At 33.9% G+C, this 22,850-nt stretch overlaps 1 protein-coding gene across 2 annotated transcripts in view; it reads left to right on the forward strand.

Annotated features, from left to right (window-relative positions):
• KIF18A (kinesin family member 18A) overlaps positions 1 to 13,995 on the forward strand; it is a 73,483-nt gene extending 59,488 nt beyond the window's left edge. For both annotated transcript variants that reach the window (XM_039217096.1, XM_039217097.1), the window contains 4 exons: positions 4,086 to 4,527; positions 5,303 to 5,410; positions 11,158 to 11,267; positions 13,337 to 13,995. In XM_039217096.1, the coding sequence (XP_039073027.1) occupies positions 4,086 to 4,527; positions 5,303 to 5,410; positions 11,158 to 11,267; positions 13,337 to 13,419 (743 nt within the window). In that variant the 3' untranslated portion in view covers positions 13,420 to 13,995. The remainder of the gene's footprint in view (positions 1 to 4,085; positions 4,528 to 5,302; positions 5,411 to 11,157; positions 11,268 to 13,336) is intronic.
• Positions 13,996 to 22,850: the final 8,855 nt, after the last annotated feature.

Consider the following 22,850-nt stretch of genomic DNA (forward strand, 5'->3'; position numbering starts at 1 on the left):
TATTTCTGGAAATGAATTTCAATATATTCACTTATATCCCATGTGTCATAATTACTTCAGGGCAGTAGAAATGCAGTGTACTTACAATGTATTGGAGAGCTAGAGTCCCAAAACTGCTATTTCTAGACCATAAGATACATTGGTACCCTCTACCTTCTATGCTCAAGTGTATGATGATGCGGGTTGGTTTTTCAGATGGAAAGGCCCAGGAGAGGAGACGTGCTGTCCTCCCAGGTGGTTACCAGTCATTTTTATCCTACTTTTTAAGAGCCTATAACAATGCATTTTTAATTTTCTATTCTTTCCTGTGTGACACCATGCTCCTGAGGTATTTTATTGACTATTATCATCTGTTAGAGTCCCTTGTTCTGAAAGTCTGTAACTTCATGATTCCTTTTCTCATTTTATGAAGCTTTTTTAAAGGAGTTATAATCTGCCTCCAGGTTCCTTCTTTATCATTTCCATTTTGTAGGCCCAAGAATTACAGAATCTTGTTAGATAGTATTTTCCCAGTCTGAATCAGGGGAAACTACAACTGCCCCAAGCCTTGTCTTCTGGAAAGTTACTGTACATCCTCTAATGGAAAAGTACAGCAAATCTCTTTTATAGACATAGACCTAGCTTACCCAATGGTTCTTAAAGCCTATTAAAATGTACAGTGTCCCTAATCTAACACTCTCCAGTTTGCCATGACCACTCAATGTACTTAATCATCTAAAGGAGAATAAGTGTTTATCATATAATTGTACTTATATATTCTGAAAATCATATTCAAAGCCAAATGTAAGTTTACTATGTTCCTTTAGTTTTCATGGATTAAATGGAGACATACTCCCTTTATAAAGTAACAGTAGATTGACTGTTGAATTTTTATGTAAGCCTTTAATTCTTGGTTCTGGTCTGGTTATCTCCTGAACCTTTCTGAACAACTAGTCAGCCTAAGTAGTCCTGAACTGACCATCTATTTCCTGCTCCCTACTTATTATTGTATGTATTTAGTAATTGAAAGGATGAAAAGAAAAGAACCCTCTGGATTTGTATTTTGTGTGTACATTGTAGGTTTGTAGCATCTCTTCTCCCAAGCTCAAGAAAACAATGGTATGTGAATCTACATTAACTACCACACCTACATGTTTCTCCTTGAAGTTATCATATCTATCCTTCCAGGAAAGCAGAATTATGACTAAAGATATATCATTATGACATTGCTGTTGATTTCACTGACAAACTGTTGGTCTGATTATATCAAAATTTGATGTTGGGTGTATGTTTAGATTATCCCAGAGAACAGGTGGATATTTCTTCAGTGTCTTATGGAAGACCCCAGTTTTCATGTTCTTGACAAGCAGTAGGGAAAAGTGGTCCACCATCATGGGAATTTGCCCAGCGCCACTCCAGAGATTATCCCTTTCTATATGCTATGTACAAGAAAAATAGTGACTCTGAATGATCCTTATCTCTTGGGATTTCATGTTCCATAGTGTTTTAAGTTTTACAATATTGTTATGAAGCCTGCATTTTCAAAGAACACTTAGATGTGTATGCTTTAACAACACTTGGTTTATGTTACAATTTATCATCAGCTTTGGTAAACTGGATATTTGATGAACGTAAAATGAGACATTGTTTGAAATGTGTTCTTTTAGTGATAACTGTGTGTAAAGTATTAATGGAAAGTATAACTTTCTCTGTAAAAATAGTAATGCTAACAGTTGAATCATATTTACATTTCTAGAGCCTTTCTTTGAACCCTAAGTATTTTATAGATATTACCTAATCCTGGAAAACTCCCTGTACATGAAAGTAGTATCCTCCCCTTTTTTAGGGGGTATTAATGCCCATACTGCCTAAGTGAGTTGCCCAAGGTCACTCAGTGAGTTGTTGCTGAGGCCAGAAATAGAATCCAAGTCTCCTGACTCCCAATTCAGCTCTCTATCCTCGATATAGTTTTCTATCCTCTATATACCCCTGCTACCTCTCATGGGAAAAGAAGTTAATCTTCCATCTATTAATAGCCACCAAATTGGTGGTAGCAGCACAGTGGAGAAAAGTAACTGTCTTTACACTGCAGCATTAGTATAAAAATATCTGGTAATGGAAAATTTGACAAATGTCATGTTAAAGGGAGTGGAAAATTATTTTAAGATCTGGATCTCATTTATCTAGTTCTCAGAAAAGTAAGATTCCTTAGTAGAACAGGGATCATATTTTTCTTCCTGTTTTTAAATTGTCTTTCCTAGAGGGTAATTGTCAACCTAGCCATAGCAGAGCCTATTGTCAACTAACATAATAAGAATAATGCATGTACTGTTGGTGATGTTGTAAGTGTATTTTCTAACTGGGTTGAAAGTTTGAATTGCTTCCTTGAAATACATAACACTTATTCAGCTTTCAGTGTTATTTAAGTTAGTATTATATCATAAAATGAATATTACATCAGTTGGGAATTTTACTGCATGATTTGAAAACATGGGCAGAAACACACATTGTAGTTTCCTTCCTGAACAATACATCTCAAGTAAAGTTGCCCCGTGTCAGGTGTCTGAAGTTCGCCGTGAATGAAACTGGCAAAGCAGAGAATAGTTCATTAAGAAAGACAATATTAGCACACTGGAGCTGATGAAGTTTATTGCTGTATAGTCAATCAATTCATTATTCTATGTATTTTAAAAAGGTATTTGAGAGGTAAATATTTAAGCCTGTCTAGATTGTGGGAATTCAAACCTAAGTTCAAACAAAACAATTTGACTCATAATTTTGGAACAAGAAACAAGAATATCCCTACTAACAATCTCTAGATATCATGTTTATGTTTAAAGATTACTAAAAGTCTTTAAGTCAGAATATAATCAGCATTATGTTTTAATTTTAAGTTCAAGAGAGAGATGATTGGTGGAGATTGGAAAATGCAAGGAAACAGTAAGAATTAGTTATTTGGGACCCAGGTGACTCAGAAAGTAGTAGCAAGATGATAATTAAAAATAAAAGTGTAGAATAAGACTAGAGGTCAAGTACAGATCTTTAGAGAAATATATACATTTACTGAATGAAGAAAAAAGAAGGTAAGAGATGCTGGAGAGGTAGTAAGGAAATCATTTTGAAAAGCTACAGAAGTTGTAGGATAGGGCTAAGAAAAGTTCATTAAACTTGGTGACCTCTTGACATTTGGGAGACTTACTTGTACAAAGTGATGAGGGTCATGTAAGAGTACTCTGACTTCTTCACACTATGTTCATTTATCTTAGAATACTAATCTAATTTTCAAAAATGGATGAATTATGTATGGTATAGGAAACAAACGATCAGAACACATTATTAACCACCATATCTGAGATAGTAACAGATTTAATTCTTTCATCCACCTGGGATTTTATTGGTTATTGCCATTCTTATTAATATAAACTAGACTGCCACCCAGTTAATAAATAACTGGTGACATTTTAGGGCACCTGGGTGGCTCAGTCATTTAAGCGTCTGACTTCGGCTCAGGTCATGATCTCATGATTCATGAGTTCGAGCCCTGCCTCACACTCTATGCTGACAGCTCAGAGCCTGGAGCCTGCTTTGGATTCTGTCTCTCCCTCTCTCTCTGCCCTACCCCTACTCTTATTCTGTCTCTGTCTCTCTAAAAAAATATGAACATTAAAAAAAATTTTTTAATACAATAAATAACTGGTGATATAATAGAGCAAGTTATTAATCTTTGTGCCTACAATTTTTAGTACTTTTTTGCTATCAAACATAAACATAAAGCTGAAAATTGCTTGTGAATTTCGTTAGAATTTGTGGGAAATTTGTTTTTATGATTACCTAAATACTGAATTTTGCTATCTCTAAGAATTAGTGTTGATATTAACCATTTATTATTTATTTTCTGTTTTAGAATCGCTTTATAATGAGTTCATTAACATTATTTAAAGTTATTAGCAATGAACTGTTTTTTCTTTCCAACTTTCTTTTAAATTTTCATTAGTTGGCAGAAAATGTACTTTATTATTGGTGGTGATGTTGTTGTTTAACTGATAGGGTTATTGGAAAACTATTTAGGTGACATTATTGAGCTTCTTTTTAACTTTATTAAATAGGTACATCTTCAAGTAAATCTAATCTGTTTAAAATCCTTCCACAAAAAAGAACCCGAAGAAAATTAATGCCTTCTCCCTTGAACACAAAACATCCCCAAAAGTCTGCACTGCCTGAAAGTTTGCAGCTCAATGATTCTCTCACCAAAGAACTTCAACCTATTATATATACTCCAGAAGACTGTAGAAAAACTTCCCAAAATTCATCTACAGTGACCTTACTAAAACCATCATCACATACTACAACTTTTCAGACCATCAGCTCAAATGTAAACAGCAACAATTCTCTGAAAATGTTATGTGAAGTAGGTAATCCTCTGAGCAGGAGGAAAGAATATGGACAGGACGATTTGGACTCTACATTTACTATATGTGAAGACACCAGGAGCTTAAAGAGTAAATTACCTGAACAAGAATCACTATCAAACAATAACATTTTACAAAGGTACAAAAAAAAAAAAATTTGCCAATTCTTCTTTTGTTTGTTTTTGTTTTGTTTTTTACATAGTCTTTAAACCATAGCTTTTTTTTCTTCTTTAGTTATATTTAAGGTCTATTTCATGACTCAAGTATACTATTTTGATTACAAAAGTCAGTGTTTTACCTGCATTAAATCTTGTTTTTCTAAATATTAATCCACTAATGTAATGTTTTAAAGTCTTTAATTAGATATCTTAGTTGATTGACCCTCAGTAGGCTAGAAGAAATCTTAAGATATATTTAGTTCTGCATACTCCAAAGTTAGATGATAGAAGCCATCATCAGAGGATTACTGTGTTTACTGTTGTTTATTAATATGTTCACTAAAGGAAATCTCACATTTTTTATTGATGTTCAGCAAACCTCAGCTTACCCTGAATCATCATACATCTAAGGTATGGTTGACTACATGTCATCCAAGCAAACAGCCTTGTTACTTTTTTTTCATTTCATATCCTGTACACTTCATCTGTTAATCGCAAGTAATCCAACTATGGGAAGAATGATACCTTCACCTTTCTGTACTGTTGGAATGCAGAAATCTTGTAAAAGCAACTCTTTCTATGAGATAAAAAAGAGAAAAGAAAACCCTAGGGCAAGCAAGAGAGGCTTTATAGTCTACAATAATATTTGTCTTTGTATATTCATACAAAATAGTATTCTAATTATGAAAGTGTATGTTCTTTTTTCTCCATAGTACAAATCAAAATTACTCATTTTATTTTTTATTTAATATACAGGCTTGCCTCTTCTTCATTCTCAACTAAACATTCTCTGCCTATACCAAGCATAGTACCATCCTACATGGCAATGACTGCTGCTGCCAAAAGGAAACGGAAGTTAACAAGGTACAATTAAACATAAGCTGATTCAGTACTTAGATAAGATCATCCTTATATTTTGTTTCCTATAGCTCCTTTTTATTTCATGTGATTAAACTGTCAATTCTTAGATATTTTTTTAATGTTTAATTATTTTGGAGAGAAACAGAGAGGGAGTACATGTGTGAGCAGGAGAGGGGCAGAGAGAGAGGGAGACAGAGAATCTGAAGCAGGCTCCACACTATCCACACAAAGTTGATGTGTGGGGTTCTAACTCACAAATCATGAGATCATGACCTGAGCCAAAGTTGGATGCTCAACCAACTGAGTCACCCAGGTGCCACCTGTGTGTTCATATTTAAATGTACATATAATTATTGCTCTTAATGCAGCACTGGATTTATATTATCAAAGGGAGATCTTGATAAAGCCCAACTATTTCATTTGCTATTTACGTAAGTGTTCCGTACCTCAGATTTTTAAAAATAAAAAGTCTTCTGGGCTTCAAAAATGTTATTTAATTTTAACTTTTCTTCTGGTGACAACTTTTACTCAATTGGTATTTTTTTTTCTTTTTATCATTAATTAATTGCTTCAGTCCTAAAATTATATTACTTTAATGTGTTTTGACATATGACTAAAATGTAGTGAAGGAAGAGACTTCTATTTCTGGCTATGACAATGTAGCATATATCACACCAAGCTACCCATCAACAACAGTTATAAAAGCTGATAGAATATAACCAACAACTGCTTTAAAGGCATTGGAGAACAACCAACATAGCCAAGACTTGAAGGTTTAACATCCAGAGGAAAGGAAAACAAGCTATAGAGAGTCATACCTTCTCAGCCTCTTTTTTCTGTTTAGCATTTGCCAATTCATGGCATCAAGTGTAAAAGCCAAGCACAAAATGGAGCTATCAGCAGTCTCACTGAGCTAGGGAAAGAAAATAATTCTGTGTGTAGCTTTTGCCCTCAAGATATTTGCCAGGTTCTGAATCCTGTGGCATAAGAGGCCAAGAAAGAAAGCCAAAAGAAGTGGAAGTATTGAGCAGAGTTTTGACATTCTCATGCAGCTAGGACACAAAAACTGTGCTGGGATCAAGAAGAAAAGGTGCTGTTAAACCTCCAGGATTTTATTTGAGACCCTTGAAGGCTGATGCTGTAGGAGTAGACACCAGTTCTTGAAAGCCTAAAACAAACCTTCCAACAACTCCGTCCCTTTTTGTAAAAGTGATCTATATCTTTTCTGCCTGCTTGCCAGAAAAAATTAAATAATTTCTGGAGAAGTATACCATCTAGACCATATAATGGTTTTTGTTTTTATCTGTTTAGCACTTATGCAAAAATTACCAAGAATTCCAGGAGATAGGACCAAATGACTGAAAAATCAATATCCATAAGTGATACAGATATTAAAATTATCAGATAGGGACTTTAAAATTTTAACTGTGATTTAAGTTCAACAAAACACTGACAGTTTCCAAAAGAACTAGATTGTATTAAAAATTAATCAAATGAATATTCTAGAACTGAAAAATGAGAATCTACTGAATTTAAGAATAAATAAATAATTTTTTAAAATTTTAATAGATTAGACACAGCAGAAGAGAGTTTAGTGAACTGGAAGACAGGCTGACAGAAAACCATCTAAACCAATGGGCAAAAGGATAAGATAGAAAATATGGAGTTGAAAAAGACATATGAGACACAATTAGAAAGGTCTAGCATGTATGTATTTTGAGTCCCAGAAAGAAATGAGGAAAGAATGGGGAAAACAGTGTTTGAGGAGATACTGGCTAATAATTTTCCCAAACTAACAGAAGTTAACTAATCACAGATTCAAGAAGCATTGCAAACAACAAACAGCATTAATAAGAAAAACATACATTCCTACATTCGTAGTAATAAAACAGCTAAAAATGAAAGATAAGGAAAAAATCTTAAATAAACTGAGTTTTGGGACACAAAGTCCATAATATAGTCTTTATATCCCACAACACTGAATGCAATGACAACATTGTGGTGAATGGTTATATTATAAAATGGTTCTGACTTGGCTTTATCTCTTTTTCTTTTACATGTGATTATGAGAAAAAGAGTATAAGATCCTAAGATAGGACAACTCTTTTTAAGTTTACTATTTTCCACCATGAACCTCTTATCATCTGGGCTAGTGTAAACAAATTTACAAATAGTAAATTTGTATTTGTGTCACATAGAATATTACCTCATCACCACATTTAAGATCTGTCCTTTCCTCTCCAAAGTATAGCAGAGCCTTGGTATATAGATTTAAGATTCACGGATTGATTTTTCTAGAATCTCTTTAACTATCCATAATGATTAAAATTCTATATTTTGCTGTGCACAAATTTTAATGATGCAGTTTGTGTGTAGTTTGTGTGGCTCATATATGAGTATCAGTCACTTAGTGAGCCTAGCTAACCATGTTTCATCCATCTTGTCACTAATTTTCATTGTGTCAGTTGTGTTATTCTTTCCATTAACTAGTGTCGGAACTTTTGGTTCTTCACTGTTCTTCTGGTTCTTCACTGCTAGCATGCTCTTTTGTGTTAACTAAGATGTAGCAAAAGTTCATAGCTAATTATAATTTTTAAATGTACACATCATTATCAAAATCAAATGATTTTTCAAAAAATGTCCAGGTATGAAAATTATATTTAGAGTGGTTTTAGGTGAATTAAAGAGCTTCCACATGAGCAACTAATATTGTGAAATTATGCTAAAGGACACATAAAGAAAGTAAGATTTCTCATAGCCTATTACTTGCTCTATTACATTCCCTCTGGTACCAATAATTAGATCCTGCCATTAACTGAGGTTAAAAGAGATTAATGCTAGAAATGTACATAATTACTTTTTTTTTTAATCTTCCTTTTCCCCAATTAAGCCTACCTGAGTTTGAGAGTACTAAACTCTGGTATTTTCCACTTAGCATATTTTCCACTTTATATACATATTTAGGTGTTTATATATATTCTAATGTGGTTTCTAAAAATGAAGAAGGGAAGGCTCCATACGTATAGTTATTTTATTTATTTTGTATCAGTTTTTCTCCCTGAAAAATGATTAGAGTCCAACAGCACTGGTTATTCTAAAAACCTGTGAAACTCAATTTTTTAGTTACTACTTAAACTGAGAATATGAAATTTTTAATCATTTCAGATTATTTAATATCCTTGTAGCACACTGATTTAACTAAATCAGCCTATCAAATATAATATATGCATATTTAAAATTTTACTTATAAATTATATTAATGAGAGTTTTGGAGGTTTGTTTGCTTTATGTTTATTTGGTTAGTTGGTTTTTTTGTTTGTTTCACGATCTTTCTTAGCACCCAGAAATGAGTCTCACATCCATAATACATTTTTGGTTTGTTTTGAAAGACATCTAGGGGTGCCTGGGTGGCTCAGTTGGTTAAGCATCCAACTCTTGATCTTGGCTCAGGTCATGATCTCACAGTTTGTGGGCTCGAGCCCTGCATCGGTCTCTGTACTGGCAGCACAAAGCCTGCTTGAGATTCTCTCTCACCCTCTCTCTCTTTACCTCCCCTGCTCCCTCTCCCTCTTTCTCAAAATAAATAAATAAACCATAAAAAAATTCTTAAAGACATGGAATGATTCCAACTAGAAATTACCTCAACGGAAAGAATATGAGATGCGTTATGTTAACGTAATGCAGAAACATACTACTTATATAAGGGACAAAAGGTTAAATCTTTACTTTCATTAATGATTAAAGAAGTATATTTGGCATGTAACTAGAAGTGTTAATAAATTTCTTCTCAATTCATAATTGGAATTCATAATTGGAGCTCATAATTGGAATTCATAATTGGAATTCATAATTCATAATTGGAATTCATACCAATTTTAAGTCTTTATACTTTGTGATCCAGTGTAAATCTGAAATAAATTTATAACATGAATGTTAAACATTTCATTAGTGGACTGTTTTACCTAAATCCTAAAAAAAATGTTTGCATGTATTTTACTTCTATATATGTCCAACTTATTTTTTATTTCATTCCTAGAAATATGAAGATTATTTCAGATAGATTTATTTGAAAGCCTAGTTTTCAAATAAAAACAATTTATGAGTAAAAACAGAGGTCCTAGAACTAACCAAAGTGAAAAATGGTACCATATAATAATAAAGACAATTTTAAGATAAGTTGTTGGGAAAACTAACTCTTATCAAAAGTAACCCATGACATTGATCTTTATACTTGAAGAAAAATCACCAGATGACCAAAAAATAATTTTTGCCTTAGACAGCTGATACATATGTTATCCAAAAAGGGCACTTAGGACCCAAAACAGAATTATAGTAACTTCATTTATTTAGCACCATTTAGGAATAAAGAATTTCTACAACTGAATTTGTTTGCTTTCGTAACACTAGTACTTTTTTGTTAACATTCTGAGTAGATATAATTTATATTCTTGAACATAGTAGGCAGAATTACCATTTGAAACACCATAATTATTTTTCTTACAGGCTCTAGAAAAATTTAGGTACATAGGTTGAATTATTTCTCCCAGCACTTTGTGCTCATGCCTATTTTTCTTTCCTATCATATTAAATTGCCATTTCTGACCACTTTCAGTAACCATACAACTAATCCATCTTCTCCCTGTTCCACAAAGACACCCACATCAGTTTACTATGTGGTTAGAGCAAGCTGTTGCCATAACAGGGAAGCCCCTAAGTGTTAATGCAACCGACAATCAAATTAGTATCAACTTGTAAAATGGTATATAATATCGTTTTTGATCAGCAACTCCCTAAATTAGCTTATTTGAATCAGTATGAGGGGGGATGTTATCCTCCATTCAATCCCAACCCTGCTTGTTAAAACTTGATCCTCTTTGGGTTAAGGAGGATTGGATTGTTATTTTTCAGAGCCCAGATCAAACTCCTCTTATCCACTAATCTTTCACTTGTTTTGTTTTTCTACTTTTAAAAGCAGGAACCTATAGCTCCTTATAGTTTTAAAACCTATAGCACTGTTTTTTACTTTACCTTATATTATTTTTTGTATTTGTCTCATTTGTCTCCCACCTCCCCTTTCCTTGCATCGTCGTTATGTAAGTTTTCAGCACAGGGGTTATTAATGCCTAACTTATTTGCATATCTTGTAACATGAGGCCATAGTAGTAGCTGTTTAGTAGGAATATGTCACCTCAAATTGAGTTAGAAATTTGACCCTTTAGAATATGCGATTGATAGAATTTTTTAAGATAAAACAAATGAAAATAGGCTGTTCTTTTCATTTAAGTTTCTATAATTGTAGTAATTAGAGAGAGATTCTCAGTCTATTACCATGCTTTGTTTTAAAAACAATGTCTCCAAACAATCTCATTTGTTGATATTCTCCAGATTAAGGTTCATGCTCCAAATTTATAGTATGTACTTGGTTTTTAACCTCTTACAAGGTGCTCTTTATCTCCACACTTTGAATAATAGCATTTGCTTATATTCTAGCAGGGCACCCTGAAAATATTTTGTTACAGACTTATTATATATACCTACAATCGTAATCTCCAACTTGAGTAAGCATCATTAAAATCACTACATTTCCCTATGGGCCAAAAATGTATTTAGTACCTCCAATTTTATGGGATTTTGCAACTTACTGTTTTATTATTTCACTTTCTCTTTAATCTTTATTGAATGTAGAATATGCATTAGAACTTAAAGATATAAAAAATGCTTTACTAAAAAAAAATTTTTTTTCCCTCAAGTTCTGCATCAAATACTTCATTAACTGCCGAGGTAAATTCTGGATTTGCCAAACGTGTTCGACAAGATAATGCAAGTGATAAGCAATTACAAGAAAACAGACCAACAGTGGGTATGTCTCAGCTCTTAATTTGAGATTTAATAACATGATTGCCAAACATATGTGTAGTACTTAACTTTTTTTATACAGTGTTCTCATAAGAATCTCCTTTTATCTACTCGTTACATTTATTACATGGTAAGTGTGACTTTCCATGTTATAGATAAGAAACTTTAAGACACAAAATAGAAAACACTTACCCAAGATCACACAGATATTTCATGGTGGAACCAGACTTCTAGCTCTATATTCTGTATCCTTTTTTTATCCACACTGCAGAAGAGTTCATAAATAATTTAAGTAATAATTGAAATAATTAGCTAAATGTATTATTTAATAGGTTAATGATTATATTTTACAGATAAACTTTACTTGAAATTTGTTAGCTTATTATTTTTAACAATTTGGCCTCTGAATCATTTGTGCAATGAAGCCAGGCTTCAGTCTGTAGTTATAGCATATTGTAAACCACATTAGCAAGTTGAAAAAGATGCTGACGAAGACAGCTACATCCTCTCAATTGCATATGGCCGTGACATGAATCTATAGTAACAAAACCACATCTTTAGTGAAAATAGAGGTAATAGCACAAACCAGCTTCTGGGCCTTGGTGTCCATACCTTTGTCTCTCTGACACTTTAATTCATAAGACTTCACTCAGGAAGCATTTCCTTACTATGCAGTGACTACGTGCTAGGTTCTGTGACAGCAAGAAATTTAAGACCCAGTTTGGTTTCTTCCCTAAAGGAACTTGTAATTATGGTGGGTTTCATGAGATGATGAGGGTTTATAAGAGTAACATGAAAACTTTCTTTTCCATCAGTCCTCTTTATTAGAATAATACAAGATTTCTCAATAGCTTTGCCAAACTGTATTGATAAATCTTTACTTCTTGTAGTAGCCAGTGGCATCCTTATGTGGAGTGGAAATATCTTTCATGCAAATTTTAAAAATCAAAAAAGTCCCAAAATGTAAAATTTACAATTATTTGGTTTAGCATGCTAAACTTAATAATGTTTAACAATGTGTATGTGCAGTTGGTATAGCTGCCCATTGGACTCCTGAAAAATTTCTCCAGGAAATCATAGACCTACAACTAAATAATTAATCTATGATACTTCTCAAATAGAGATTTGGTTTTCCTAATATGCTTATTTCCCAAGAATGGTGTAAAATGCGTTAAATATCCCATGTATAAAGAGAGGTGAATAAAAAAACTCTACAGAGAAAAATGTAGGAGTTGATACTGACTGAAGTGCTCGCCAAAGAGCAAAGAGGAGCTAAAGCCAGGTTAACTGATTATATGTTTTTAAGGATAATGGAACACTTAGAGGGATTGGTTTAAGGGACAGTAACAGTTTATGTATATTAGGATATCCAAGTGAAAATGCCCAAATACACATGAGAAATTACTGGAAAAGTAAGAGAATTGGGAACTGCCTTTCCTAGAATATGTTTATCTGAGCTCTCCAACTAACAATGTACAAAAAAAAAAAAAAAAAAGAACTTCCCGTGGGAAGGAAGTACTGTTTACTGAGAAATAAGAACTGTCAAGAGACTGTGTGCCCCTAAAACTAAAACCTAATATGACCAAGAAAATGGATAGGAGATTTGGCTGATCCATAAAGAAGTCAGGGGCATTCCTTTTAACAGCTTGGTTGAGCAGTCATGGTGAAGGCTTATGAAGAACCAGAGGAATGGACATTTGAGCAGTGGCAGGAAAAGGAATAAGGGCTATGGAACCAGGATTAGCACTTAGGGAAGTGCTAGATGCAATTTATACTCTTAAATAGGAAAAATATGAAAGTGTAAAACCTTAGGGAAGTAATCCCAAAGAATGAGGGAAAAAATAATACAAAAAAGAAAGAGAGCAATGCTTGTAGAACAGTCTTTCATTAGTTGAAAAAGAACAAAAGTAAATGTAGTGGTTTATTCAGTGATGTTACTTGATACTTGCCAGGGCAGGAGTGGGACGTATGTATTCACACACTAAAAACTCAGTTTATAAGTTGAATGAATAGTGAAAATTCTTCCTGAATGATACTTTCACCATATTTATATGTCTTTTTTTTCTTTTCTAGACTATAAAAGAAACATCCATAAAGTAAAGGCAAACATGGTTAGAAAATTTGGAAGAGGTATTTCAAAAGGAAGTCTAAGATAAGTCACTTCAGAATCAAGGAAAATGAAGTTGATAAGTCTCCTTTTAAAAAGATTTGTTCCAGTGCCCTTTCAAAAACTTATTTAAAACCTTTGAAAGAAGACCATCTTAAAGCTCAGTTTACCCAAATACCTTTAACAAGCAGAAAATGAAGTTCTTTCTGTTTTGTTCTCTTGTATTCTAAGCAAATATTAAATTTCATTAGAAAAGGTTATAGTTTAATAAAGTTACTAAAATATTTGTTACCTCTTAAGATCCCTAAGTCAGCATGGTGGCAGATCAGTTTTACTATACTACAATAAGTTGATTAGGGCATTTTAGAAAACAATAGTGAGTTAAATTATCCTTACTGTTTTTTTCTAAATAAAGAGAATTTAGAAGTGATAAAATTATGGCACAGGATATATTTAGTTTAACATTACTTTAATCATATGTGACTTCACTTTCCAAAAATACTTTGGTGTACAAATGTACATATATGTGCCCATAAAGTTGTTGTAAAGATTATTTAAGTAGTCTTCAGGAATAAAATACTAATATTGTTCCTTGTTACTCGGTCTATTAAAGATATAGATTTTACAGTGTTGGCTTTTATGTCTTATTACTACCCCTTACAGACTTTAAACTATCATTTTATGTAAAATGTAATTCTGTAGATTTGTGTTTCAGTTTAGATCTAGAGATACACGTTCTAGAATCAGGATATTTTAACCCTGCCTTGAGAAAGAATTCCAGTCACAAGCCTTCTGAAACGTCCCATCTTTGGGAAGGGGCCATCAATCAATACCTCTTAATAATAGTCACATTTGGGGGTTGAGGGACTCCTACCATGCGCTAAGTGCTTTAAATGTATTTTTCATTTATTCCTCACAACAAACTTTTAAAAATAGATGATACAGGGGTGCCTGTGTGGCTCAGGCAGTTAAGTGTCTGACTTCAGCGCAGGTCATTTCAGTTCATGGGGTACAGTCCCCAGTCGGGCTCTGCGCTGATAGCTCAAAGCCTGGAGCCTGCTTCAGATTCTGTGTCCCCCTCTCTCTCTGCCCTCCTCCTGCTTGCACTTCATCTCTCTCAAAAATAAATAAACACTTTAAAAAATAATAAAATAGATGATACGGATCCCACAGACCCTCTAAAACTTCATAGCTTTTGAAAATTAGAAGTTTTTTGTTTTTTGCAGTTTTGGGAAGTAAAACCTGACTTCCACTAATGTGAGACTAATGAGAGTCTTTATTTATCCCACTTGGAGTGAACATTAAAAGTCATTAGGGGTGCATGGATGACTCCATCAGTTTAAGCATCCACCTCTTGATGTCGTCTCAAGTCATGATCTTACTATTTGTGAGATTGAGCCCCACATCCAGCTCACACTGACAGCACAGAGCCTGTGTGGGATTCTCTCTCTCCCTCTATCTCTACTCCATCCCCCCTCCTTCTCCCTCTCTCAAAAATAAACATTTAAAAAAAAATTCAAAGGTTTTACTGCAGAATATTACTGACTGACTATGGGGTGTTGTCCTAGATCCCATTGAGGGTGTTATATAAGTAAGTATATGTACTATATTGCCTTTCCAAAACAAAAAGTTTGAATTCCTCAAATCCTAGGCACAAGTATTTCAGAAGATGTATTTTTCTGCTTGAAAAGGAGAGAAGACACTTAGAAAATTTCATTTATTTCCCCCAAAAAACCTCATAACTAAATGGTAGCAGGATTGGGATTTTGAACTAAGATTGGTATAAAAGGGTTGCTATTAACCATAGACAGTAAACATTGCCTTCATCTATAGTGGAGCTAATATTCTGCATATGGATAACTGTACAAAAAGTGTCTACCACAGAAAACCAATTCCACTCCCATGGTCACCTGTGATTAGGTAATTTAATTTGTGGATGAAGGTCAGCAAATTGATTATACATACTACAGATATGGTGGAAGATTTACTCAATGCACTTTATAATTATAAAATCATAATTTATAAGTAAATTACATTTAGCTCATATCGTTTATGTGAAAAATGAAAACAATTTAAAGTATTATTAATAAAAGTCTATAGTATCACTGAAGGCATTCACAAATCCTATGGGTTGATTTTTCAATCAATTGCATATTCACAAATTGCTCCTGAGGTTTTGGCCACTATTCAAGGTAAGATATATTACAAAATCATTGGTTTATATCCTGAATCTTTTTGTGTTAAGATTCCGTACTCAAAATCTGAAGACACCACTTGGATCATAATATGTTTTAAGAATAAGCACAGGACAATAGTTCTTTAAATGTATATGTAGAGTACTAAGTTCTCCCTCTCCTGTAACTTCCCTCAAAAGGCAGTAGTTGACAGATAGTCCATACTTCTCAGAGTGAACATCATTTAACAAACCACTCAAGCCTTGCAAATGGCAAGTTCTGCATAACAGCCACTATAGGGATTAGTCTGTCAAGTTAAGAGCTGTCAGGAAAGGTTAGTTCTGAGATATTTCTATCATGTATGTGTCTGTATACCTAAGGCACATATAAGACAAAATAAGCCAGGAGTTATAATTTAAAAAATGGCTTATTCTCATACTTTCAAACGGATGGAAGGTAAAAGACATCTGTGGTATAATTAAGAAGCTTAGTGACATGAGAGGAAAACAGTTCTATGATCACGACTTTGGACAGAAAGACTATGTCCTCAGGCTCATTTTCCATGCCTGCAGAATATTCTTACCCTCTGTAAGCCACTTCTCAAAAACAAAATGCTGGGAATCCTAATTGCCATTCCTTGCACACATCCCTTTCCCATTCTCCCTTTATGCGACTATTCCAGAATCACACTTAAAACAAAAAAATATTACTCTCTCCTGTTTTTCCCACTAGCTACTAATAATGTAAGTTCTTAATTCTCACCCTAATTCTTACTCAGTTCGAAATGCTATTTGAAAATGTTCTTTTTTTTCCAAGTACATTGCTCCTCTTAATTCTTCATATCAAATAAAACAGTCTACTCAAACTGAGTCTGAAAGATCACCACCTGATTATTATGTTTTCCTCTTTGCCTGCTTCCTTTGCTTTCTCCAAACAAGTCTGCCAGTTTCTTAGGCTTCCCCATTCAATTTCAAGCTGAACTATGTTGTTAGTCTCAGGTTAGCTCTGCCCCCACAGTTTGAAGAGAATCTCCTCACTCAGAGTTCATCCCTGACAACCAGCAACCTTCTTTCTGTCTTGTGCTACAGAGCACTACCTAAAATGGCCCCAGCTCAGAAAAAAAGTCTCCAGCTACCACTGAGCTTAAGAGATGATCACAGTGGGGTTTTACCAATAAAAAAGGTATTTTCCAGGTTTGAGAGCATAACTGGGTATTTTTAAATCCTGGAATCAGTGTTAGAGGTCTACTTTTTTTCCCCCAAAACTTGAATTTAACCTATTTCAGCTATTCCATCATTTTACCTATAAAATTTTAGTTTTCTGTATGATTTAGAGATCATGGGGAATTTGAAGTGTTTTGTTAACTTTACATTACATTACAATGTTGAGATTCATTTTGCGCCACATCTATGTTTCACATAGATCTTTAGTTAATTACTAAATTCTGTTCAGTCTTTCTAGCCTTTACTTTTCTTTCTCCCAAAATACATACAATTTAAACCTGTAACCACTCTTCATTATACTTTATCAATATTTAAATGTTAGATTTTCAAGTATTTATACATATCTACAGAGTTATTTAATATTTATTTAATATTAAACATCCTATTTTAATAGGATAGCAGAAATCTGCATTTTGCCTCACCCAGCCTAACATGGGTTTGATAAAAGCCATCTCAGTTTTTCTTTGGGAAACCACTCTTCCTCAGTGAGGTCCTAATGGAGCTATTTCTGTGCATGTGTGTGTCCATGCACAGTTGCATACACACATACAATGCCCCAGGCCACCGTGACCAGTCAATGTAAACCATCTTCCTGGAACAATGATCTGTTCCAAGAGGACATCTGACAGAAAATTTAGACGCTTCTCTAAAAATGGAGAATTTTTTTCCTTCCTGAGTTACTGTTGGATCATATAAGCATAGATTTCTGACATCTTCCCCAGCTTCATGGAGAAAGCTGTCTACAGAATTAAGTCAACACAGAAAGGAAAGCAGAACTGAAAAAAGGAGAGAGAGAGAGAGAGCAAGCTCCTGGTGATATTACTTGAGCTCCATAATCCAGGTTTGCCTGAAACTAGATTCAACCTCTGGACTATCCAATTCCATAAACCATGAAATCCCTTTATCACTTGAGCCACATTTTTTTTTTTAATTTTTATTTTAAGATCTAGATTCACATGGAGTTGCAAAAATGGTACAGAGAGGTCCTATGTCGTCTTCACCTAGTTTTCCCCAACTATTCTTCTTTAAGTATTTATTTAAGCACAATATCAAAATCAGGAAATTGATGTTGGTACAGTGTGTGTGAATAGTTATATGCCATTTTATCACATGTGTTTTCATTTAACCATCACTGCAATCACCACCAAGACTTCCCTTATGTTATCCCTTTATAGTCAAACCCACTAATCATCCCTTACCCTTGGCCATCACTAATCAGTTCGCCATCTCTATAATTTGGTCATTTTGAAAATATATAAATGAAAATCCAACAGTATGTCATCTTTTGAGATTGGCTTTTTTCACTCTGCTTTAATGTCCTTAAGAGTCACCCAAGTTACATATATCAATAGTTTATTCCTTTTTTATTGCTGAATAGTATCCCACCATGTGGGTATGGATATACCATGATGTGTTTAACTATTCATTTCTTTAAGGATATCTTGGTTGTTTCTAGTTTGGGGCCGTTAAAAGTAGAACTGCTATAATCTATTTATATACAGGTTTGTGTGTGTCGAGTCACTTTTAATTTTCGATCACTTGCAACTAAAAGAGATTTGAGTAATAGAAGCAGAAAATGACAGAGGAATATAGGAAGAAAAATTTTTTCCATCTTTACATATTCCTTTATTGCCCATAAATTAGGAATTCTATCCAACAGTTATTTTTTGTCTCTGAACGGAAATAGAGAAGCTTCTTTTCTCCACCTTCTTCTTTTTACCTCCCTAAAGAGAATAGATTTATCTAACCTGGGATAGTAAAATCCCAATACCCATTGTTCTACATTGCTCTACTAGGTTGGGTTCAAGTGTAGAATATTATTACTCTACTTCATGTATAGCCTGGCCTCTTGCTACATTCTCTGGAAACTCTTCTTGCATTCTCTTGGCCTGTGCTTTCTCAGATTTTATTTCCATGCAATGAACAACAGCCAGGATTGGGACACAAGCCAGGAGCCTCGCTGTCCTCCCAGCATTTCCACTCTTGCCCATTCGCATTCCAGGAGCATTGCATAGTCTATGTCCCTGAGCAGGCTAGGTGGGTACAAGAATTCCAAGATTAAACTAGGGGGGAAGTGATCAAAAGCTCTATACTCTTTAGTAGCCCCATCCAGATCTCATGTCTACTTCTTAATTGCTTTTGAACCTAAAGAAGGGATGGGAGAGATTAGTTTTTCCCAAATTTCCCAATATAAAATGCTTATGTATTTTTAAGAAGTATTATATGACTTCTCAAAGATATTGCCACACTTAAGTTCTTTCCATAATTAAACAAATTTTTTATTATGTCATGGTGATCACTTAAATTCTAATCTGTTTATGTTCACTCTATACCCTCCCCCACATATATAACATATATATATATAAAGCTTCAAATATGTTCCTCAATTCCTGAATTAAATCACTCCTATGCACAACTGACCCACAACTATATTATTCAACTCCATTTGACTCCATCTCTTGAGGACCTATTCTCAACTTTTCATCCTCAGTTCAAACAGTTATTCACCTTTATTATAATGATCAGTGCTGCCACTCTTTTTACATTTTTTACATTACTGAAATAAATGTACAATGTTTCCATCTTTTCCTAATATGCTTAAAAAAAAGAAAAGCCAAGTATTGATAGCAACAAAGCTTGCATTTCGCCACCTGGCTATCACTGGCACATGAGCAGCAAAGCCAAGAGGAGATACAAGGTATCAAAAAGAGATATGCATGATTGGAAAAGGTAGAACATCTATTGGTAATTAGAGTAACATAAGCCATCTTTCACACAGATTTTTTTCAAAATTAGTATTTGACTCTGAGCAGATGCTTCTACCAAAGTCCTCTATTTGGTTCTTGATTTGATAAAGATACCCTGAGGCTTTCTCACCAAAGTATAAATCTTTCAAACAATTGAGCACTTTCACTACTGAAGGCCCAAAGTTCATGATCTTAGCTCTTGCTTTCAAAGCCTCCCATGAAAGAGGTTTCCCTCTTGCTTATGTCTTCTGTTTTTAAGAAATGACCAAGTCTAATTAGCTCTGTGGTACCCAGACAGCCACGGGTGCTCTCTTAAATACTTCAATCTTGACTTGAAGAAATTCTATTCTCCATTTCCTGGGAAGATTTAAAGGACAAATCTTGATAACTAATTGAACTAGATGAACTCCACAAAGGTGAATTTAAATGCTTCATTTTCACCAACAGAATGCTTTTTGATTTCCATAACAGTCATTTTCCCTGGGAGACTGCCTCCTTATGACTACTACAAGTTTAATTTTGTTGGCAGTATAGTGTAGTGAACTTTTGGTTGTATTGGTAGTCATCATGACTCTCTAGATCAACCCATGCTCCCTCCCAAAAAAGAAATAATGGGTAACAATTCGTGATATGAAACATCTTTTGTAGGTACCGGGTAGATTTCATCATCTTTCTTTCCCACTATTGGAAGTTAATTTTTAACTAAGAGTGGTGGGAAGTGATGGCTGTCAGAATTAGTTGGAACTCATTTCAAAATTCTCCATCTGTCAGTAGTTCAGCATCATTGCTCATAGGCCCAAGATGATACAGTTGATTGCATTGAAATGACATTTCCAGGTGAAACTCATTTACAAAAGTAAAATAATTCCCAGCAATGGCCTTAATGACCATTAGAGTCCCTCATCAACCAAAAGTAAGTTGCAAAGGGGAGATGAGTGCAATCACTCATCAGGCATGAACCAGATAAGAAAATTTTCTAGTTTTTTCCCCCCAATTCATTTAATGCTCATTTAGAAATATGCACCCAAAAGGACTTGATATTTAATTCTTTTATAAACTGTAAACACATCACAGTGGTATTTGGATATCTTACAGACTTTGTCTGTAAACAGAAGTTGCTTCAAGGCATATTCCAGATACTTACTGGTACAAAATTTTAGATGCTTAACAATTTCTTCAAATGAATGCCAATAATTTTTAACATTTGGATGGAGAAAAGGACATTTGGTACAGTGAATGTTATAAATGTTTTCCTTTTATAGTGGCCATTGTAAAGACTATCTATAGAATTCAAGATAAATCCTGAATTAAACTAGTTTCATGATACCTTGAAATCTCTATCTGAAACATGTATTGTAAATAAAAATTCAAGATTCTACATCCTAACATATTATCTAATGCCAGATGGAATGTAACATAATATTGCACAACTTAGCATGACTCAGCAATCCAAGTGGCTTGGATTTAGAATATTTTTCAATTAGAAGTGTTATTAGAACGAAAAATGATGAAGTTGGGGAAGGGGAGAAAACTTGTTCTTGAGTAACCAATTCTTCAGACTATTATATTGATGAAGGCAGTTGTAGCATTAGCACACATGTAGCAAAATGGACCCTTTGTATTCAAACATGTCCATTTGTGAAAGGGCCAATTAGCCTATCCACAGGTGTACATTAAGCAGCATTCATAACTGCTTGAAATGTCAAAGTAAATTAGAAGAAATCATTGAGACAAACATGAAACTACCTGTACCTTTGATGAAAACAAAAAGCTGAGTAGAAAATATCCATCGTAAATATTCATAAGGCCAACTTTGAAACCTTAGATTTGCCATTATAAAATCAAATTATTTGCATAAGGCTCAGAAATGTCATTTAGGTTTATTTCACTTAACTGTAATCAGAGCTATAGTCTAATAAGTTTGTATAGCCATAAACATTGGGCAGAACCCAGTGACTTATTTGTGAGTAAACTTGCATTGCTTGGGAATGAGCTGTTTCTATTTAGAGTAGGGAAACCAAGAAAGAAATTATTTCACTTAAAATAAATAAATCAGTATTTCATATTCCACTGCACTTTAGTTATGTGATGTTCATAGCAATAAGACTCAAAGCTGTATGAAAATTCAATATCTTGTCACTTTTGTTCACCTTGTACTAACCCAGTACTTTGTCTGGTATTTTCCTGTGCTCGAAAGCTCCAATGGGAGGCGCTATTATGGTTCATGTTTGGCATTTCCCAGAGGCATGCAAAGTGCTTAATTTAGGAGAACACAATTACAAAACTGTCTGTACAAATGGCACAGCAATTTTTTTTAACCAACAATAAAAAAGTGATTTATTTCTTACAATTATGTTTTAAAATATGTTTTAACTTCTCCAGAGTGGCCTGGGTCATATGTTCTACATCTCTCAGGTAGTAAATGAGTCATGTAACCCAAGAGGTGTATGCCATTTATCCCTCTGTGTGGGCAGAGGGATAGGTGGCTATGCCATTCTCGGCAAGCCTCTCATTTGAGCCCTAAACATTGAATTTTTTAAATAATAACTTCTGTTGAAATTTTAAAAAATTACTCTTTAACGTATCGGACTCTTCTATACTGCCAAGATGATAAGTGATTGCCTAGAATTATAACTGTAATTGTTTACAAGGTATTTTTAGCTAAAAGTATTATTTTCTTTTGCTGTATTGGAACTCATGCTACACATTTAATACATAGCTTTTATTAATCCTGTGTAAATTTACACTTCAATATGTTTGAATGTCTAGGTTTTGTACTATAGTTCCATTTTCTTTGTCTACTGACTCATAAAAATATCACATTTTTATATGTAAGTAAAATGTTTCATTCTTAGGAGTAAGAATTGGATAAAACTACTATTATCTCCATTTGATAAAAACCCAATCAGAATTAAGGAACTGGGGTGCTCTGGTTATTTGAATTTGGGATTTAACAGTTTTAAAGAAGTTTCTGACTTAAAGCTTTTTTGATTTTGAATTTATTTTATTTTATTTTTTAAAGTTTATTTCTGAAAGAGAAAGAGACAGCATGAGCAGGGGAGAGTCAGAGAGAGAGAGAGATACAGAATCTAAAGCAGGCTCCAGGCTCTGAGCTAGCTGTCAGCAAAGAGCCCAATGCAGGACTCGAATCCATGAACCGTGAGATCATGACCTGAGCCAAAGTCGGACGCTTAATGGACTGAGCCACCCAGGTGTCCCAAAGCTTTTTTGATTTTGACACTCGTTGTTAAAAAGTGATATTAGAGCCTTAGAGTAAGAAAGAATCTTAGGAGTTTCTCCTCTAGACTTCCACACAATACTAGAATCCCAAACTAT

This window comes from Hyaena hyaena, unplaced genomic scaffold (assembly GCF_003009895.1).
Source record: "Hyaena hyaena isolate Hyena2069 unplaced genomic scaffold, ASM300989v1 scaffold_668, whole genome shotgun sequence".
NCBI classification, from domain to species: domain Eukaryota; kingdom Metazoa; phylum Chordata; class Mammalia; order Carnivora; family Hyaenidae; genus Hyaena; species Hyaena hyaena.